The sequence below is a fragment of the Medicago sativa genome, chromosome 3 (assembly GCF_051527215.1).
Source record: "Medicago sativa cultivar Bolivia chromosome 3, Bolivia_mono, whole genome shotgun sequence".
Taxonomy (NCBI): domain Eukaryota; kingdom Viridiplantae; phylum Streptophyta; class Magnoliopsida; order Fabales; family Fabaceae; genus Medicago; species Medicago sativa.
In genome coordinates, this window is record NC_140751.1 from 77282130 (window position 1) to 77304137 (window position 22008).

Below are 22008 nucleotides of genomic sequence, written 5' to 3' on the forward strand. Positions count from 1 at the left end.
TTATTGTTGTCACAAGATTCACAATAGTGTCTTATTTTTTATTTGTTTTATGATTATACTTTAATTTTCTTTTGTCAAAAGATACTTCGTTTTTTTTGCTTGAAAATAATAAAAACTTGATACTTCTTTTAATGTTGATGTGGTCCTCGCGGAGATTAGGGATCCACGGTGACGGGGATGAGGAGAGAATACTATCCGAGACATAGAACAAGAGTAATTTTCTATCTGATTATGCCCCGTCCTGTTGACATCCCTATTCTTGCTAAAGACTAGACTATTTGATAAAAAAAATATAACCTACGAGTAGAAAACAAGTACCGAATGTATAGCATAAAAAACAGTTATTTAAATAATTAATTTATTAAATATGTTTTAGTAAAGAAAAAAAGAGAGCATAGGGGTCTATGAGAAAAACAGGGGTGCTAATAGAAACTCCTCTATGTAGACTTTATTCATATGTAGTCGGATTTTGACGGGCTTAGATATCTATCATTGTTAGTTTACTAATGGGGGTTGCTCTTTAGACATCCTCTAAGTGCTCAAAAATACAACTACAGTTGACTAAACGCAGTTAAGTGTTGTTTGTCACAGAATGGTAGTTAAGCGCCGTTCGTCACTTTTTAAATCGATCAATCAAATAACTTTTTAAATTGATTTAATCGATTTAAAAAATCATCCGAACAATAGTTAACTGCTACTAAGGTATTTTTGTCAATTCAAGATACCTGAAAACAAGTCATGGATGTTTAGAGAGCAATTCTCTTCATTAACTGGTGCAAGAGAAATGAGTCAAAGTACCAGGTAGCCTAGAGCAAAAATATAGAAACTGCTCTACAACTCTCCCAAGTTACTCAACCAATACAAACATATTTTTCAATAATTTGTTTTCACTATTATAAGTTTAACTTGTATTCTCTTTCGTTGTGAAGGACATTTAATTTGCAATATTAGTTCTTACAATATCACTATAAACAAGTTTGTTTTTAGTCACAATCCTTAAAAATCTAACTACATCCTAAAATAACCAAAATACCTTTAAATTGAAATCCAATTTCCTAAAAAGGGTTTTATCTAACACAAATTCAGTTTTACCCTTTCTAACAATGTGGCAGATATTCCTTAAAAAGACAATGTGACAAATATCACATAAATTCTTATATTTTTGAATCCCATTAACATTATATCATTTTTATATGGAAATTTGTTCAAGAGTATAATTGAAAGTGAAAAATTTAATCCAAAATCATGTTTTTATGAAAGGGAGTCAGTCCAAAATCATGTTTTTTTTTTGGTGGTGAATCATGTATTATACACACACACACTATAAATTATAAATATTATTGATAAAGTAATATAATATTTAAAAATATTTTAAATTAAAAAAACAAAAAACGAATAACGAAAGAGACAAACGAACTCTGGCGGCAAAAGGTAAGCTTCCACTATCAAGCTTTGAACTGAATTAGCCGGCCTTTTCTAAAAAATTAGAAGAATGTTGTCTTCTTCTAATGAAAGCGAAATGAATCCCTTCTACTTCCACTTCTTCTTCAATGACATTATTCCAAATCTCATATTCCATAATCTATCATGGAATCACTTTCTCTCATCTTCATTTTCTCAGTTCTCATCACTTCCTTCAAACCATCCCTCTCTTCCACCCTCGGCGTCGACGCCATCTCCCGCACTCTTCAAATCCAGCACCGAGAACGATCACCGCCGTCTGTTCAAGAAGCCGCCGCTCGCTCCGTCCTCCTCCGCTTGCTCCCTTCCCATTCCGATTCTTTCCACTTCCGCATCATTTCCAAGGCATTTCAATTTCCTCTTTCTATTTCTCTGACCTAATTCTACTACTTTTCAATTTTTTCACTCATTTTTGTTACCAATTTACAGAAGCAATGTGGAGGTGAATATTGTTTCACTATTAATAATCATCCTTCTTTCGCAACTCAAGGGAGTCCTCAAATTCTGTACGTTACTTTTGAATATTGTTCTTATTTTAGCAATAAATTGATTTATAATATTAACTAAAAAGAATATAGTGGATAACGAATAATATTCTAAGAGTGTCTTAACTTGTTTGAATTTGCTTATTTGAGCTTATCTACTGGTATAAGTTTTGTGATACTGTTTGGGAGAACCCACGAAATCAGCTTATGACAATGTTCATAAGCTTTTACCAGCTTTTTTTCATAAATTCTTCAAGATAGCTTATGAAAACAGCTTATAACGTATAGGAAAACAATTTAACTTTAATTGTCATTTGCTATAGAAATAGCTTATACATAAGTGCTTATGGTGATAAGCACTTGTATTATAAGCTGCAAATAAGATATTTATCCAAACATGGCTTGTTACTAAAGTTTCTTTTGAACTGAACGATTCGTGTATAAACATGTGATCACTCAAATTATTAGAATGTCAAACTAATTTAGTATGTCTGTGATTATCTTTTTGAATTATTAATATATTTTTTGGAATTATTAATTAAAAATCTGTTGAATTTTTCATTGATATAAGAAGATACAGTTGTTAGACTAGGGAGAGAAACGAAGCTATAAGCTAAACGAACTTATGACGATTTTGGTTCAATTTTCAACAGAATTGAAGGGACAACAGGAGTGGACATTGTTTCTGGTTTGCACTGGTATTTGAAGCATTGGTGTGGTTCACATATATCTTGGGACAAAACCGGTGGCTCCCAACTATTTTCAGTACCCAATGTGGGGTTTTTGCCACGTGTCCACGATGCCGGAATCTCGGTTCAGAGGCCTGTTCCATGGAACTATTACCAGAATGCTGTTACTTCTAGCTGTAAGCTACTTCTTTTATGTTTTCATATAATATTTCATTGGTGCTGTGTTTGAAATTGGCATCTGAAGATTTCATTTCATTTTCATGTGATCTTGTTATCTGCTTTTGGAAGATTCTTTTGCTTGGTGGGACTGGAAAAGATGGGAAAAGGAAATCGACTGGATGGCTTTGCAAGGTGTCAACTTGCCACTTGCATTTACGGGACAGGAGGCTATCTGGCAGAAAGTGTTCAAGGTCATTTTCATACCAGTTTGTTTTTACATAATTCTTGGTATGGTTTGGCATTGTCATATTTGTCACTCATGGAAACTTTCTGAAAATGGTTTTTGAGTCCACAAATTATGCATCATTAAACTAACTATGGACATTAATGAAGCTGTTACTTTTATTTCTAATTTACAGAAAGCAGGAGTCTCAAAAATAAATTTTATCTCACATGGCATTTGATACATGATTACAATAGAGGGAGAGGGGAACATTTTTTGTTATATTTCAATCTCATCAGTCCCCCTATTTTAGATGTAACTTAATTCGTAACTTAAAATGTAGCACTTTAAGTGGAAGCTCAATAATGATTTACATTTCCAGGACTTAAAAAAGTTTTCCAAGAGCAACTTCATCGGTGCTTTCCATCTATTAAGTAACATTTGATTAGATATTTGGAGGTATGCTTTTCAGATGTCAACCAATTTTATGCTAGCTTTTAAGATACTGTCATCACGACATAACTACCAAAAAAATACCAAAGCCGTGCTCTGTGTATATCTATTTGCATATGGTTTGGTCCAAGTTTTACTACAATCTAATCTCCGAAGGAAACATATAATGCTATCTGGCAGTCTTGAAATATTTAGTAAATGTGTAGGCGCGGTTGGATTGGTACCTTAGTTCTCTGGTACACTGTTTTTGCTGTGTAATTCTTAGCATTTTCTGTTTCGATGTTTTGGTTTTATTGACCTCTTGAGGATGGTAGGGAAATAAAAATGTACAACTTGATTTAGGCCCTTAAATGTGTCATTGGCTAGTTTACTCAAATCATCGGACCAGTAGTTCTGTAATCTCAGATATTGTGCAACAAAATTCTGCTCCACAAAATATTTCTTAAATAGCTGACCTTATATTCAATCTTCAGGAGAAATTTAACATGAGCATTTCTAATTTGGATGATTTCTTTGGAGGCCCAGCATTTCTTGCATGGTCACGTATGGGAAACTTGCATGGGTGAGTGGTAGAATTCATATGCCTTCTGTAAGTTCTGTTTGATATTCATAGCATGTTTTAAGCTCAAGGCGGACGTAAATTTCATATATTAAAGTGATTTATGTGGGAACTAGAATAATGAATACTATAATTACTTTTCATTTTCATTATGAAATTGTCAAGCTTGATGCTTTTAGTAAACACACTCTCTCTCTCTGAATAGGCTAGGGTTTCATTGTCATTTGTCATCATACCTGGATATAGCAGACATAGTTTGAGGTAATTATATTTTAAATGATATTTCAATTTCAGATGGGGTGGGCCACTGCCACAGAGCTGGTTTGATCAACAATTAATCTTGCAGAAGAAAATTCTTGCGAGAATGCACGAGCTTGGAATGACTCCTGGTACTCATTAGTCATTACTATCATTGACTCTTCTACCAGACAGTGATAAATTATTGTTAAATTTTATGCAAACTACAAAACAACCAAAGAGAAAAAATAAATATTTTTCATTTGGTTTCAGTTCACCTTCGACTCCTTTTCTGGAAGTAATTTGAACACTGAATAATCACTTTTTCTGCCAGATAGTGATAAATTTTTGTTAAATTTTATGCAAACTACAAAACAACCAAAGAGAAAAAATAAATATTTTTCATTTGGTTTAAGTTCACCTGTGACTCCTTTTCTGGAAGTATTTTGAATACTGAATAATTGCTTTTCAGTCCTGCCAGCTTTTTCTGGAAATGTCCCTGCTGCCCTGAAATCTATATTTCCATCAGCAAAAATAATACGCTTAGGAAATTGGTAAGTACAACATTGTACGCATTGACTTGAACTTGGTGTAATTAGTCTTACCAAACAACCACACTGGTTTAAGAGTGCGGTTAGTTAAGTGCTTATTGAATAAATGCTTATCATTTAAGCCATATGCACTAGTTATTTCCATAATAAAATATGAAACATGCTTAAATCATTTTCATGTAAGTTGTAAGCTATATAAAGATGATATTCTAGGGAAGAATTATGAAAATCAATTATTGAAGCTGGCTTGTAGACGTAAGTTGCATGCTTAGTAGCACACACCTATACACTCTTCACCACACTACAAAAATGTAAAGAGTCATCTTACACATTGAAGCCCTAGCACCTGTACAGTCTTCACCAATTTAAAGCCATAGACATGTTTCCTGTGTCGGTAATGGCTAATAACAAAAAATGTTTAGCTTTAACCCCTATAACTGAGATCAATAATGATTGTGCTAAAATCCTAGCAGTCACTGATTTTACTTTTCTGATTATTGAATATATCCTGTGCCTGTACTAGTACATATATACCAGTTAATAACTGAGATCAATCATGGAAGTGCTAAATCCTACCGGCCACTGATTTTCCTTTTCTGAATATTATTGATACGACTGTGTATTTTTATGGATAAACCTAATTAATGCATAGGGAAGCACTTGTGTCCTATTGAACTTCACCAACCTATGTAGGCAAAACTGATAGAAAACAGAGAGCCAGTCTGCAAAGAATAGGCACACAGTCACATAATGTGTGCAACTTAATATAGAAAATAAACTCATAAATCTAGCAAAGATGCCATAGGCCTGGAACCATCTAGAAAACCATCAATAATGACCTCATTGCCTGTAATTGTATTCACTTTCCTGTTGCATTTACATCCATGAACCCACCGCCTACACATTTTATTGACCATTTTTTCTTAGGTTTTCTGTCAAGAATGACCTCAAATGGTGCTGCACTTATCTTCTTGATGCAACTGATCCCTTGTTCGTTGAGATCGGGAGAGCATTTGTTGAACAACAATTGCAAGGTGATATACATGCTTCTTTATAACTTAATTGGCAATAATGCATGACATGGTAAAAAATAATAATAAAAATAAAAAAAACATTCTGAAATAGATATCCACATATCAGTTAACATTGTGTTATTTGATTACGTTTTCACCCAGAGTATGGAAGAACCAGCCACATATACAACTGGTATGTTCTTCTTTGCTCATCAATTAATTATAGAACTTAAATTTTCATTGCTCCAATATTTGTGAAAATGGCTTTCTTTTGGTTCATGGAATACATTTCGAACAATATTTTTTTTATGTAATATTGCATACTTATGGAGGTCCTTCCTAGCATACGTTGGTATTATTTAGTCTATGTAAGCTCCTCAGATAATAAATGCATATTCGCTGGTATTCCTTAATTTAATTTCATGTTTAAATCTCACCCTCATATAATAATTGTGATGTGGCTGTCACATCTTCCGTGTTAAGGATTTTTCATGTTCTTTCTGTTCATCCGTCAGAAACAAAATTTATATAAGTAAAACTCTTGTTGTTCATTCTTAACTTTTTTATGAAGCTAATTTTATGTCTCAATATTGTTTTTGTTGAACTATATAATGATGTACGTACTGGGCTCTGTATAATATAACAAGAAGGTTTAAGTTATGTTTTTACTTTATTACTTTCATTTGATTTCTTATGGAGTTGGAATGTTATTATTAGTTACAGATATGCTATTCAACTAAATTATGTTTTTGAATAATAAGGAAATGATTATCATGAAAAAATAGATATTTTGTTATGGATTCTCCAGCTCATTTGAATTATGGTTTATATGTATATGCACCATCACACTTTATTATACTTCGTTTGTTCATTAAGAACTTGTCTTTCCATGCATTGACATATAGTATGATGGATCAATCACAGCGATACCTTTGACGAGAACACCCCACCTATTGATGATCCAGAGTACATTTCTTCTCTAGGTGCAGCAATCTTTAAAGGAATGCAGAGTGGTGATAATGATGCTGTTTGGTTGATGCAGGTAACAGAGATTAGTTAGTTTTTTTTCTTTTCTTTCAATTGAATCTTGATTTGATGCTTCTATGTTCTAGCTTTTGTATATAACTAAGCTAACATTTTCATGGAAGTATATATTTGCATCCTCTAAACTCTAATAATTCTTTGTTTAATTATGCAGGGCTGGCTATTTTCATATGATCCGTTCTGGAGACCTCCTCAAATGAAGGTTTTTATTTATACTTGTTTACCTCCTCCCAACTTCGTTCCTTGTTTTGATGGCAAGTCTTAATATAAGCAAATCTTGACTGAGAACTGGCTATGTAAACCATTCTCGCCGTTTCGTTTACAAGGATTTCTATTTAATATTGATTCTTGTGCCTTTTTCCTTTAAAATGTGATAGTTTCTAGGAATCTCTATTTTGCATAGACTGTAACTAGCAATCTTCATCAAAACAGTTTTCCTTTTCTTTTTCCCTTCTTTCGGTGCCTGTTTAAGATAAAGGGCTAGAATAGTCTGTATACACATCAGAAGAAATGGATTTTTTATTCAATATAAATGCTTTCTAGAAGTAGTTCACTGTTCACCCTGGTTATTTATTCTAACTTAATTATTATTCATATGCATATGAATTTTGTCTGTGATTGTTTTCAGGCCCTTCTGCATTCTGTTCCTGTGGGAAAGCTTGTGGTTCTTGACCTGTTTGCCGAAGTAAAACCCATATGGACAACCTCAGAGCAATTTTATGGTGTTCCTTACATCTGGAAAGTCATTTTCTATCATATTTATATTTTAAAATAGGGTAAATTACACTCCCTTTCATAAGAGAAGTTTGGATTATACTCTCCTCTTCTCTTATGTTAAAATATACACCTCCATTCCTTGAGAAATAAATAAGTATTACACTTAGGTTCATCTTAATGTAAACAAATATTTTGATGAGAAGATAAAATGAAGCTTTAAATACCCTTTTTATTGGTTTTTGATCTTCTGTTGATAATAGGTATATGTTAGTGACATCGAGGATTAAAAATAGAGAAATCAGGAGAATGGTATATTATCAAGGATGGAAATGGTAGATTTTAACATGAGAGGGGAGGCATAGTTCAAGTTTTTTAGAGAGGAGGAAAGTGTGATTTTCTCAAAAACAATAATGGCCATAGCCATATAAATTTGTTTCATCCAAAACAAGATATATATCCACTTAAATGTTAAGATTTATATCATTCGATGAGATAAATCAGGGGAGTAAATTGAATTAATTCATTTTTTATTTATTTATGTATATGCATTTTATCATAATCTCAACCATTGATTTTTTAATGAAAAGTTATAGCTTCTCACGTTTTTCTCTATAGCCAATGTTTGCACAATTTTACGTTAGTTGGCTATCATTACACTTGCCTCCACTATACTTAATATACAGGGGGTATCTTCACTCTTTCTTATGTAAACATGCATACTTGGTATAAATATGTGAATACATTTTCCAGTGCCTCCTATAGTTTGACATACACCAAAACTTAATTGGAAGTTATCAGCTCGGACCCACATTCGGCACCTTAAACCAGTGATTTTAGAGATATCTGCTATGTATAACTATAGAAATGTTGTCATATGGAAATATAGTAACTAGCACATATGGACTATCCTTCAAACTGTGATAATTATGGTTGTGGTCTAGCTTAATGATATCCATATCTGTATAGTAAGATTTAGAACTTTGAAGTTCGTTATATTATACATCTAGATTATCCAAGTCTTTGTTGTATGCATTCTTTTTCCTTTTTTTGTATTTTTTAATCTTCTTTTAATTGACTGGGTGTGTTGTGCTTGACAGGTGTATGCTGCACAATTTTGCAGGAAACGTTGAGATGTATGGGATATTGGATGCAGTAGCATCTGGGCCAATTGAAGCACGTACAAGTGTTAACTCAACAATGGCAAGTTATTCTTTTTTGTGGGACTCCATTCCGTATTTAATGTGTCACTGTTGAATTGCAGTAATTAAGTAATGAAAAACAAAAAGAGATTATAGGCTCACAAAGAGTATCAAATTGATATGCTCTATTAAGATTATGATTGTCAGGTGTGTTCAAAACTAAACCGAACTTACTAAGATAGTAAGATACGATAAATGCTAAACACATATTTTTATTATTTTGAAAGAAAATGCTTAAAACATATTATTATTATGATTTACGCACGTAATTTTGTTAATAGTTTTTCTATAACTTGTTTTTTTCTTATGAATTATTTTTCTGACAAATTCTATAACTTAAAATTGTAGAAATCATAATTCTTATACCTGTTTGATTTTCTGAAGGTTGGAGTTGGAATGTCGATGGAAGGTATCGAACAGAATCCTGTTGTATATGATCTGATGTCTGAAATGTCATTTCAGCACAAGAAAATAGATGTTAAGGTAACAATGATATAATATAAGAATAGGTTGTACTATTTCAATCAAGGTCTTGCTCTTACCATGTTCTCATGTTGGGGGGATCTCCCGTGGGCCGTGACCTATGGAACCCCTCACAATGTAGGAGCCCAGTATTTTGAATATAGAGATGTGCTCATATTGTTTGCCACATTTGGTTGAGGAGAAACTTTCTACCACAAATTTAGTTATTCACCTCTACGTAGTAATTTTGTACATCGAATATAATCCTGACACTATTTTCCCTCTCTTCCCTCGTCTGCAACCCCCTTTCTATAGAACAACCAGAATATTTCTGAACCTCAGTTTGCTGATAATTATGATCAGAATATATGAAGTTATATAACTGCCTTTAACCTTGAATGAAATAAGCATTACCAGGTGAACAATGTAGCGTATTCCTTGTGGCATTTTTATTTTATTTGTGGTAATGTTATTCTGCTTCGGCATAGATGCCTTGTGACCATGAGGCTGTGAAGCACCGACACACACAAGGACATCCGTACATGACACTAGTAATAATTTAAGAAAATGAAAGTGATTAAATGCAACCACTTGTGGCAGTGTCGGACACACTTTCAACTAAAAGTGTTAGATAGTGATGGGCCACCAGTGAAATATGTGTATAAGAGGAGGGGTAAAAGTGGAAATGTGAATGAAATTGCATTAGTTCTAGAAGGACAGAGGGAAGGGAATGAGGCAGAAATAGGTGTGCAGGAGGCAGGAATAACAGAATGTACAGGTGGCAAGCGAGGATTGGAGGATCAGGATTGGGGTGCAAAGGAGAATCCCATAAGGGTAAAGAGAAGGAAGATGCAGGCAATACGTGAGTGAGGAATGAGGACTGAGTGTGAGTTGTTATCACACCAGTAGGGTGCCCTCTAGTGGGAGTCACATTTTATCTTTTCATTATTGTTTTTCCATTTCCTCCAAGGAGATTATTCTCCATCCATTGTACTGTTCAGATCCCATAATCAATACAATACTATTTCATCTCTCTATTTCCTCCATTATTTGTCTGTTATAGTCTTTGGGTACATCAATTGGTATTCAGAGCTCGGTCCAAGGGAGCGTATGGTACAAACCAGAATGGAGCGAATTGAATCGTTGGAACAACGTTTGGAGGAGATCCAGCAGGAGAATCGTCAGTCGCTTGCGGATGCGATGGCAGAGTTACGTGCGTTGATTATTCAGACCAACAACAACCGCAGGGAGGACGATGATGTTGCTGTTCGTGAACGCCGGTTGGATCGTCGGGAGGATCGGATGCGCAGGTTGGAGGTAACGTATTTTTCTGGAGAAGACCCTTATGGGTGGATTTATCGTGCTGAACGCTATTTTACGATCAACCATATCCCTGATGATGAGAAGGTGCTTGCGGCTTCAATTTGTTTTGAAGCTAAAGCGCTCAATTGGTTTCAGTGGTGGGAAGCTCGTACAGAACGCATTTCATGGATTCAACTGCGCAGAGCTTTGTTAAGTCGTTTTCAGGATGCAACGTCGGAGAATCCATATGAAGTGTTGATGAGTTTGAAGCAAACTCATTCGGTGGCTGAGTTTATTGAGCAATTTGAACTTGTGTCCTCGCCGTTACGCCATGCTGATGAGGAGATGTTGCGTGGAGCGTTTATGAATGGGTTGAAAGAAGCGGTGAGAGCAGAGGTCCGATTACATGGTACAGGGGATTTGGGGAGTACGATGAAGCTGGCCAGACAGGTGGAAGAGAAGAATCGTGTGTTGGGCTTGGAAAAAGGTGTAATGGGTAAGAGAATTGGGCCTATTGAAAACCGACCCGCTTTGAAAAGCCGCTGGGATGGGTCGGGTACAATTACAAACCCACGTACAGGAACAGAAACTCAAGGATCCAATACTCTGAATTCAGATCAACCCAGGTCGCCGGGAAGCTCCGCGTCGGTGGCACAACGATCAGAGGGTAGCTCCAGTGGTGGTTCTCGCCGGAATTCCTCTTTCCGACGACTTTCCGATGCCGAATGGGAGGATAGGAGGAAACGTGGTATTTGTTTTCGCTGTGACGAGCCATTTACACCGGGTCATGTGTGTAAAATCCGCCATCTTCATGTTCTGTTGTTGGGTGATGGAGGAGAGGAAGAGGACGGGGATGAAGTGCAAGAAGAGGTGAGTGCAATGCAGTTGCATATGGGTAGTGTGGCAGGGATGACCTCAAAAAAGTCTATGAAGTTGTGGGGAAAGATTCAGGGGAAGCCAGTCATGGTGTTAGTTGATTCTGGAGCATCACATAATTTCATCTCTCATGAAATTGTCACTGAAGTAGGGCTCAAACCTGACCCTAATTTGGAGTATATGGTGGAGGTTGGGGATGGACATAAGGTTAGGAAGAAGGGGGTGTGTAGAAACATACAATTGGAGTTGCCCAACATGTCTGTAGTCCAGAATTTTTATTTGTTTGACTTAAGAGGAGTGGATGTGGTGTTGGGGTATGAATGGCTGGAGGGTTTGGGGAGATTGGAGGCTGACTTTAGGGAGCATGTCATATGGGTGACTGTTGATGGGAAGAGGGTGGAGATAAGGGGAGATCCTCAACTGTCCAGAACAGTGGCTTCTCTTAAAGCTATGTATAAGGAGTTGCAGCGGGGGAATGAGGCTTATTATGTGGAGTTGGGAATGATCAACTTGTATTCACAAGAGATAAAGGGAGAGGTAGAAGGATTGGGGCGTGTAGTTGAGGACTATGCTGATGTATTTCAGGATGTGGTTGCTTTGCCTCCTCATCGACGGTGTGATCATTCTATTGACATCAAGGAGGGCTCTCAAATACCCAACATACGTCCCTACCGGTATCCTCATCATCAAAAGGAGGCAATTGAAGTTTTTGTCAAGGATATGTTGGGAGCTGGTCTCATTCGACCAAGTGTAAGTCCTTATGCTAGCCCTCTCATTTTGGTCAAAAAGAAGGATGGTAGTTGGCGGTTTTGTACCGATTATAGGGCTCTCAATAATATTACTACTCCAAATAAGTTTCCTATTCCCGTGATTGATGAGTTGCTTGATGAGTTGTGGGGGGCAACGGTGTTTTCCAAGCTAGATTTGAAATCCGGGTATCATCAAATTAGGATGAAGGAGAGTGATATTCACAAGACCGCATTTAGAACGCATGAGGGTCATTATGAGTACTTAGTCATGCCTTTTGGCTTAACTGGTGCACCTTCCACATTTCAGGCGTTGATGAATGACATTTTCAAACCATACTTGCGAAAATTTGTCTTGGTCTTTTTTGATGACATACTCGTGTATAGTGGAAATCATGAAAATCACATTGACCACCTTAGAACAGTGCTGGAAGTATTGAGGACTCATGTTTTGAAGGCGAATGCGAAAAAATGTTGTTTCGGCATGGCTCAATTGGAATACTTAGGCCATATCATTTCAGGCCAGGGAATTTCGGCAGACCCGGAGAAGATTAAAGTGATGCAGGAGTGGCCCATTCCTAAGGACCTTAAGAGTTTGAGAGGATTCTTGGGGTTGACCGGTTATTACCGGAGGTTTGTGAATGGATACGGAGTGATTGCACGACCCTTAACTCAAATGTTAAAAAAAGATAACTTTACTTGGAACGAAGAAGCTCGTCAAGCTTTTACTACATTGAAGCATAAAATGACTGAGTTACCGTTATTGAACATGCCTAATTTTCAGCTACCTTTTGAAGTTGAGACTGACGCGTCTGGTGTGGGCTTAGGCGCAGTACTGATGCAGCAGGGCAAGCCATTGGCTTTCTTCAGTCAAGCTCTGTCAGATAGGGGAAGGTTGAAATCTGTATATGAGCGTGAATTAATGGCCATTGTCCTCGCAGTGCAGAAATGGAGACACTATTTGTTGGGAAATCATTTTGTTATAAGAACGGATCAGCGAAGTCTTAAGTATTTGCTAGAACAGAGGATGCTGGATGGGAATCAACAAAAGTGGGTAGCAAAATTGTTGGGATACGACTTTGAAATTCAATACAAAGAAGGGAAGGAAAATCGTGTGGCTGATGCGTTGTCGAGGGTGGTTAGTTTACAAGCTATTTCGATGGTGAGTAGTGCGGATTGGAGTATTATTGTAGAGGAAACAACACAAGATGAGAAGTTGCAGAGGATGATACAAGAACTAGTGGTAGATCCTAAGTCTCACCCTTCGTTTGAGTTCAGGAAAGGGTGTTTGTGGTATAAAAACAGGTTGGTGATTCCCTCTAAGTCGTCCAAGATACCTCTCATATTGGAGGAATTTCATAACTCATTGTGGGGAGGACATTCCGGAGGACTACGAACCTTTAAACGTGTTGCTAATGTATTTTATTGGAAGAATATGAAGAGAGATGTGGAAGATTATGTCCGGAGATGTGCTGTGTGTCAGAGCAACAAATACCAAGCCTTGAAGCCGGCAGGTTTGTTGCAACCTGTTGCTGTTCCAGAACAGGTATGGGAGGAATTGACTATGGATTTCATTGGTGGGTTACCAAAATCGAAAGGGAAGGATACGATCCTGGTGGTAGTCGATAGGTTGACGAAAGCGGCGCATTTCATGCCTCTACAACATCCTTATACAGCCAAGGAGGTAGTGGATATTTTTATCGCTGAGGTCGTGCGACTGCATGGGTTTCCTTCATCCATTATTTCTGACAGGGACAGGTTGTTTATGAGCAGTTTTTGGACAGAATTGTTCAAAATGGCGGGGTCAAAATTGAAGTATAGCTCCGCTTATCACCCTCAGACAGATGGGCAATCGGAAGTCACAAACCGAACATTAGAAGCTTATTTACGGTGCTTTGTGAACGAACAGCCAAAGAGTTGGGTTAAGTGGTTGCCATGGGCAGAGTTTTGGTTTAATTCAACCTACAATGCTTCAATAGGAATGAGTCCTTTTAAGGCTATGTATGGGAGAGAAGCTCCTACTGTGATCAAATATGTCAAAGAGGGCTCTAGAGTACATGATGTGGATCAGCTGTTATGGGAAAGGGATACAATTCTTGAAGAGCTGAAGGATCAATTGAGCAAAGCCCAGAATAATATGAAACAGTGGGCTGACAAAAAAAGGCGCGATGTGGAGTTTGTGGTGGGAGACAAGGTGTACTTGAAAGCCCAGCCTTACCGATTCAAGTCCTTAGCTCGAAGGCCCAATGAGAAGTTATGTCCAAGGTTTTATGGGCCATATGAAGTATTAGAGAGAATTGGTACAGCTGCATATCGTTTAGCTCTACCTGCTCGGTCAAAAATTCATCCAATATTTCATGTATCTCAGTTAAAAAAGGCTATTGGTGATAATCTCAAAGGGCAGCCTTTACCTTCAAATTTGACTGAAGATTGGGAAATGCAGGTGCAACCTAAGGAGCTACAAGGGGTTAGGAGGTTAGTCGATGGAACTGAACAGGTGTTGATTGTTTGGGAAGGATTACCGGAGTTTGAGAAGACTTGGGAAGATGCTGCTGTCATAGATCAAGTGTTTCCAGCGTTTCACCTTGAGGACAAGGTGAGACTTTATGGGGGGAGTATTGATGGGCCACCAGTGAAATATGTGTATAAGAGGAGGGGTAAAAGTGGAAATGTGAATGAAATTGCATTAGTTCTAGAAGGACAGAGGGAAGGGAATGAGGCAGAAATAGGTGTGCAGGAGGCAGGAATAACAGAATGTACAGGTGGCAAGCGAGGATTGGAGGATCAGGATTGGGGTGCAAAGGAGAATCCCATAAGTAAGGGTAAAGAGAAGGAAGATGCAGGCAATACGTGAGTGAGGAATGAGGACTGAGTGTGAGTTGTTATCACACCAGTAGGGTGCTCTCTAGTGGGAGTCACATTTTATCTTTTCATTATTGTTTTTCCATTTCCTCCAAGGAGATTATTCTCCATCCATTGTACTGTTCAGATCCCATAATCAATACAATACTATTTCATCTCTCTATTTCCTCCATTATTTGTCTGTTATAGTCTTTGGGTACATCAGATAGCCTGTAAGTCAAGGGTTCATATTTTGTAAAAGGTCTCTCCATTTGCGGTGGTAAGGCTGTGTGTATCTTCCATCTCCAGACCCCACTTGTTGGGAGCCTTGTGCATTGGGAACCCTTTAATGATATTATGCATATCCATTAAGGCATTTTGGTTTTAACAATAAAGCTATAAATGTCTGAAGTTGAAAGCACTTCCCTTGTTCCATGCTTTGCTTTATTTAGTTTCTATTTTCACCAACTTGGTATTGTTTTCAGACTGAAATGCATTACGGTTGTTCCTATTTCAGGCATGGGTTGATTTGTATTCAACCAGACGATATGGAAGACAAGTTCCTTTGATACAAGAGGGATGGAATGTTTTGTATCATACCATATACAATTGCACTGATGGAGCCTATGTAAGTAGTTGGTTGTTACTAATAACCCGCTGCTAGCAATTTCTTCCAGTTGAACAATATAAGACTATTTGTTGTAATTATCTGTTCAACTTTTACCATTTTTCATTTACTGTCTCGCCTTTATTGCTAAACTATCATTTTTCATTTTATGGTGTGTTGTATTTATGTCAAACAAAATAAATGATTTGTGTATTACTTATTCTCCTCAATTTTCTGTTCTCCTTATATCTAACAAATGACTTCTGTAAACTAATAACATCCTCGGCTGCATATATTATGTTGAATTTCAACTTCGCATGCATAAATAAGAAGATCATTTTCAGTTTTACCAAATATATTTTGGTGTATGGGAACAGGACAAAAACAGAGATGTCATTGTAGCATTCCCAGATGTAGACCCTTCCTTACTTTCAGTTCAGCATGAACACTCTCGCCCCTATGGCAAGCCATTCTCGAGAGCAGTTAGCAAGGAAATAACTGATTCATTTGATCGACCTCACTTATGGTATTCAACATCTGAAGTAATTTATGCATTGGAGCTATTTATATCTAGTGGAGATGAACTTTCAAAAAGTAGTACATATAGGTAAGAGAAGTTGATTACTTAAGAATTACCAGTCCTCATTAAGTACCTCGATGTTGTCTTATTGTATGTTAAGGTTCAATATCCAGATTCTAACTAATTTTTTTTTTTATAAGAAGATTCATGCTATTTATTCTTTATTAGGTATGACCTTGTTGATCTCACCAGACAAGTGTTAGCAAAATATGCAAATCAGCTGTTCTTTAAGGTCATTGAGGCATACCAATCAAAAGATATCCATGAAGTGACCCTACTCAGCCAAATATTTCTTGACCTGGTGGATGATTTGGACACATTGTTGGCTTGCCATGATGGATTTCTTCTAGGCCCCTGGTTAGATAGTGCAATACAACTAGGTCAAAATGAAGAACAGAAGAGACAGGTTTGATTGCCTTCTACTGGCATAATTTGAAAATCTATCTGATCCTATATATACTTGTATTGATTTTTAGTTATAATCATTTCAGTTTGAGTGGAATGCTAGAACACAAATCACCATGTGGTTTGACAACACAGAGGAAGAAGCCAGTCTGCTTCGTGACTATGGTATGAACAACAATTAACAGAGAAAAAGAAAATAAAAGCAGTGTGATGTTTGGACATATTAAATGATTGTTTTACTATTTTCCACAGGGAACAAGTACTGGAGTGGGCTTCTGAGTGATTATTATGGCCCAAGAGCTGCTATATATTTTAAATATTTAAGAGAAAGCTTAGAGAAAGGTGAGGATTTCAAGCTAAGGGAATGGAGGAAGGAATGGATAAAACTTACCAATGATTGGCAAAGCCGAAGAAATATATTTCCAGTTGTAAGTAGAGGAGATGCTTTAAACATTTCTAGGTGGCTCTTCAACAAATACCTCAACCTGAGCAATCCTGAGACACTGGAGAGCTGGACTGAACAGTTATCATTGAAATTTTAATGAGCATTAGTATTAAATGTACATGAAACCAAAACCTTGTTAAGGTGGGAATGGAACTCATGGTTTTCTGGTGGTGCAAAATATGTACAACAAACATTTAGAGACAGTTTTTTCTGATTGATGGGAGAATAACTGGATAAGGATCATTTTCCAGAAAATAACATTGAATATGGATCCCATTGTTTAATATTAAATGACCATCAGACAAGGTGTCTTTGTATGAATGAATTGAATTAGGGTCGAGCTAACCGGTGCCCCCGAGGCACCGGTTAAGAAAATCAAAAAAGGAAATTGAAGTAAAAAAGAAAACTTTTTAAATTTTTAATGTATTGATCACACAACTTTCAATGCAAAATACTATTATATCAGTGCCCCGGACACCGGTTAGCATTTTCCATTCAAATATTATTTTTATTGAAAAAATCTAAACAAAACATTCCGACCATGAAAATGGAAGAAGAAATAAACCGAAGTGGATCCGGAGCTGGCTAGCTAGGTTTCTTGTGTGAACAAACCAGTTAGAGGAGGAAGAATCACACTAAATCATACGCACAAAAACTTTGTACCTTCGAATTTCTTTTGGTAGAATTATTCGTTGAAAAAATGGTGGTCCTATTGACTTTTTCTTTTATCATTATTTTAATAAATAAAAATACTATAGCTATTTAGTCCTAATTTAATATATTCAATTTTACATTTATTGTATCGATGAATACACCATTATTTGATAAAGATACTTTATTAAAAAGTGTATTTTTTTTTAACTTGATCAAAAAAAGAGTATTTTTTTTTCTCTCTTTCATTATATATTTGTTTTAACATGTGTGAAAGAGATAAACGAGTCATTCATTGTGAAATTAAAGGAGTATCTCTATAATTGACGGTGACGAAACCACCCAGATTGGTCCTAGAGCTTTCAAAGAATAAGTGCATTGCCGCCAAAGGCATTAAAAATGAGGCCAACAATTGTAGACCACGAATCATAACGTAAGCGAAAACGTGTGTTTTATTGCCTCTGTTGGTCCATGTTATTTATGGGAATTATTTTTCATTGCTTAGTCAAAATATACATACGTTTTCTAGAAGGTTCCCCCCAATGAGAAAACGAGTTATCTTGTGGATGCCTTCATAAAGTGTCAAAAGTCCACGTCATAACATTAACTTAACCCACATGCATTAAGATTTTGGTGGATTGCTTAATCTACTTTGCCAGCTACTTTTGAACAAGTCCTTCAAGTCCTATAAAAATGCATTGAACTAGTTCTCAATTCTTCATCTCCAAATACCAATATCATTATCCTAGTGCTCCAAGCCCTCAATTCTTTCTCACATATTTTTTCAGCTCTCTCTCCCTTTGAAGAAATGGATTCTCATGGCACTTCCTGGGCTGACCAATGGGACGATGGTCCTGACCCTTTGAATGGTTCCAACCAATCCAAAAAGAAGAGCAACAAAGTCCTAGACAAGACCAAGACAGTGGCCTCTACTGGCGTCAAGAAGTTGAAGGAGGGTACCTCCGTTAGCCTCCAATGGATCAAGACCAAGTATAACAAAACCACCCAAAAACATTAGAAGTATAACAAATAGTTTCTATTCTTTTTGTTATACATGTTAATATTTAGTCCTTTGTTTTGTTTTTTTAACTGGTTGATTACTACTACCACCTTCCAGTATGTCTTTAATTTGATATTTCAATTCATTTATTCTTAACGTGTGAGGTGAGTTTTGATGGACATAGCCCTTTACTTTGTAGGAGATATGGTTGTATCTTTCGTTCGAGTATTTTTTTTTTTTTACTTGATGGTTTAGGATTGTTGTACAGTGACTTAATGTCACCGTGCCATAGCTGCCCAACCCGATCCATACCATCCATTTTCTGACACATGTGCAGGATGCTTTGTTTGTGTGGATAGGATGCAATGTCACGGTGCCATTAATGGCACCGAAGTATTCTCCGTTGTAGTGTATACTTGTGTAATAAAGATTGATTTTTCAATTTTATAGTTTTCCTTTATCTTTCGTGGTGGCCATCCATAAGTTTCAAAATCAACAATTATAACGTTCAATTCGTTCTCAAAATTAACGATTACAACGTCGTGATTAATCATGTGCAACTTGAGCTTCTACTACCAGCTTTGGGTTTGTAGAAGGTCTATATCCAACAGTCCATATAACAAAGGGACAAAAAAAAAATTATCAAAGGAATCTTATAATTAAGAACGGAGATAGTAATATTTTATAAATCAATTTTACAGAGCTAAATTTAAGAATAAAATTTTTAAAAATGTGTTTGATAAACTAATCTTATAGATAGTTTTAGAAATAAGCAAATAAAAACTTGTGTGATAATTTAATTTTCAAAATATGCTATGAACGCTAATAAAGCATACACTTTGACTTCAAAATTGAATTAATAAACTTAATTTAAAAAATGTATTTAAGCTAATTTAAATATATGGTGTATCAATTTTGTATCTTACTAGCATGGACACCCGTGCCAAGCACGGGCTAGAATGTCGTTATATTTGATGGATGGAATATTGTGATGTATCAGGTGTTACTTAAAATTTTAGATGGAGTTTTGGTTGTATCATTATCACTTGTGTGGTTTCTCTTTATCTAAATTGTCGATCTACATCAACGTAGGCTCCCATAGAAAGCCCAACGGTGGTATCACATCCGGGTTCGACGTTGTGGGGGATCGAGAGTTGTTCTTGGTGGTGGACTACAGACACAAAGATCCTAACACTTAATGGAGAGATGTTAATGTCTCAAGTGTGAGTTAAAATTCCGTATTGTATGCAAGAGTAGATGTGAGAAACATATAAGTGAAATGACTCATATACATAATGCCTTAAGACTTTGAAAGAAGATAGGATGTGAATCTCACTTCGGTGATTGATCTTAGCTTAATGTGATAATACAATCCATTGTAGGATCCTAGCCTAATGTGATGATTTGTTTCGTTATTTTTTGAGTGTCATTTGTTTAATTTTTCATCTTAAATTTTAGTTTTTGAATGTGATTAGCTTTCATGCACACAAAAAAATAACCTTTGTCATTTCAAATTCCTTCACTTATGGTATTTCATGGGATCTTGCAATGGAAAAATGTTAAATTTTAGTTTTTGAATGTGATTAGCTTTCATGCACACAAAAAAATAACCTTTGTCATTTCAAATTCCTTCACTTATGGTATTTCATGGGATCTTGCAATGGAAAAATGTATATGTATGATGAGTTGACAAAATACATATTCGTTAGACATTTTAAATAGATGTACATATTTTCAATAAATCGAATATTTTGGTAGCATAATTGCCCAGTAATATTCGACTTCTTCAACAAATCCATAAAATCACCAGCAATTCATTATGTTTCCTATGCTCTCACGAATAAAACGCACACTCCTTATTTTTTTTTCTCTTTTCATTTCTATCAAGTTCAAATTCATTTTTAATCTTCTTTTCTTTTATAATTTACTTTATCTCTTCTCATGAAAGAAAGAAACAAACACCCCTCTATGAAACTGCCGCCAACCCACTTTTTTTTACCATGTCGTGTCTCTGACCTTATGTGATATCTCACCAGATCACATACATGATAGTCTCACACTTAAGGGAGAGATGTTTATGTTTCATATGTGAGTTAAACTTGTGTGCAATAATATACATTGAGTAACATATAAGCAAGAAGAACAATATACCTAATGTCTTAAGATTTTACGCAAAGATGTGATGTCAATCTCACTTGTGGAGTTTCTCATAGTCAAATGTGATGATCCAACCCATTGTAGACTCCCTCAGAACTCTAAACATTATAGTGAGTTAAACTTGTGTGCAATAATATACATTGAGTAACGTATAAGCGAGAAGAACAATATACCTAATGTCTTAAGATTTTACGCGAAGATGTGCTGTCAATATCACTTGTGGAGTTTCTCATAGTCAAATGTGATGGTCCAACCCATTGTAGACTCCCTCAGAACTCTAAACATTAAATTTTTTTTTTTTAGTTTTTGAATTTCGTTTGTTTAACTTTTTATATCAAGTATAAGTTTTTGGATGTCATTTGCTTTCATACAAATTTTTTATCCAATCAATATTATATCAAATACCTCCATATTTGGTCTTTGGGTGAACGAACATGCGAATAGAAATATACAAATGTGTTATGCTGAATTGAAAAAGTACATGATTATTAAACATTTTATAAAGATGTGGCGTTTTTTTAACCGAGTCTATTTTTTGGTGAAATATTTACTCTTAAATTTCCAACACTTTTTAACTGACCCATAAAATTGTCAGTAACTCGCTATATTTCCGATACTTCCATGGACAAAACACACACTATTTTTTTCCCTTATCATTTCTTTCATGTTCAAATTTCTTTTCATATTCTAATTTAATTTTATTGTTGCTAAATTTATTTCTCTCGTTTCATGAAAGATGGGAACACAAACTTCCCTCCGCAAAAACACCATTAATCCATTTTTTTTAACCATGTTGTGCCTTCGCCTAACCTTATTTGACTATCAACAAATTACAGACGCATTGAGTCTCACACTTTAGAGATATATGTTCATGTGTAAATTGTGACTTAAAGTCCCACATTATTGGATGCCAAAGTAGACGTTGAGAAACATATAAGTAAGATGACCAATACACCTAATGCCTTAAGGTTTTGGATAATGATGTGATGTCAATCACAATTGTGTGGTTTCACTTAGCCTAATGTGATAGTCCAACCTACTGTAGCACCCTTAGAACTCTCAACATTACGATAAACGGTTTCGTTAATTTTGGGATGCCAATTATTTAATTTTTATATCAAATTTATGTTTTTGGGTGTTGTTCAC

At 35.9% G+C, this 22008-nt stretch overlaps 2 protein-coding genes and 2 long non-coding RNA genes across 5 annotated transcripts; 2 read left to right on the forward strand and 2 right to left on the reverse strand.

Moving 5' to 3' along the window:
* Positions 1-1564: 1564 nt before the first annotated feature.
* Positions 1565-17375, forward strand: LOC146940403 (alpha-N-acetylglucosaminidase-like). Its single transcript, XM_085754106.1, has 19 exons — positions 1565-1806; positions 1891-1967; positions 2600-2811; positions 2924-3045; positions 3944-4032; positions 4324-4418; positions 4739-4820; positions 5745-5851; positions 5993-6023; positions 6755-6872; positions 7029-7076; positions 7503-7611; positions 8688-8791; positions 9175-9273; positions 15535-15645; positions 16002-16231; positions 16373-16610; positions 16696-16774; positions 16862-17375. Exons 1-19 carry the CDS (start codon positions 1588-1590, stop codon positions 17149-17151), a joined length of 2460 nt encoding a protein of 819 aa, XP_085610232.1. The 5' UTR covers positions 1565-1587; the 3' UTR covers positions 17152-17375.
* On the reverse strand, positions 4457-9639 carry LOC146940404 (uncharacterized). 2 transcript variants are annotated; one of them, XR_015031997.1, is made up of 4 exons: positions 9333-9639; positions 9157-9235; positions 4688-4773; positions 4457-4593 (listed from the first exon to the last, which is right to left on the reverse strand). It is a non-coding gene; the product is annotated as an uncharacterized LOC146940404 (long non-coding RNA). The 2 variants fall into 2 exon arrangements; XR_015031996.1 differs by having other exon boundaries at positions 4688-4780.
* Positions 16345-17656, reverse strand: LOC146940405 (uncharacterized). The gene is made up of 2 exons (XR_015031998.1): positions 17001-17656; positions 16345-16558 (listed from the first exon to the last, which is right to left on the reverse strand). It is a non-coding gene; the product is annotated as an uncharacterized LOC146940405 (long non-coding RNA).
* A 769-nt stretch (positions 17657-18425) lies between these two features.
* On the forward strand, positions 18426-19165 carry LOC146940406 (uncharacterized). Its single transcript, XM_085754107.1, has one exon. The coding sequence runs from the start codon at positions 18514-18516 to the stop codon at positions 18721-18723; it is 210 nt and encodes a 69-aa protein (XP_085610233.1). The 5' UTR covers positions 18426-18513; the 3' UTR covers positions 18724-19165.
* Positions 19166-22008: the final 2843 nt, after the last annotated feature.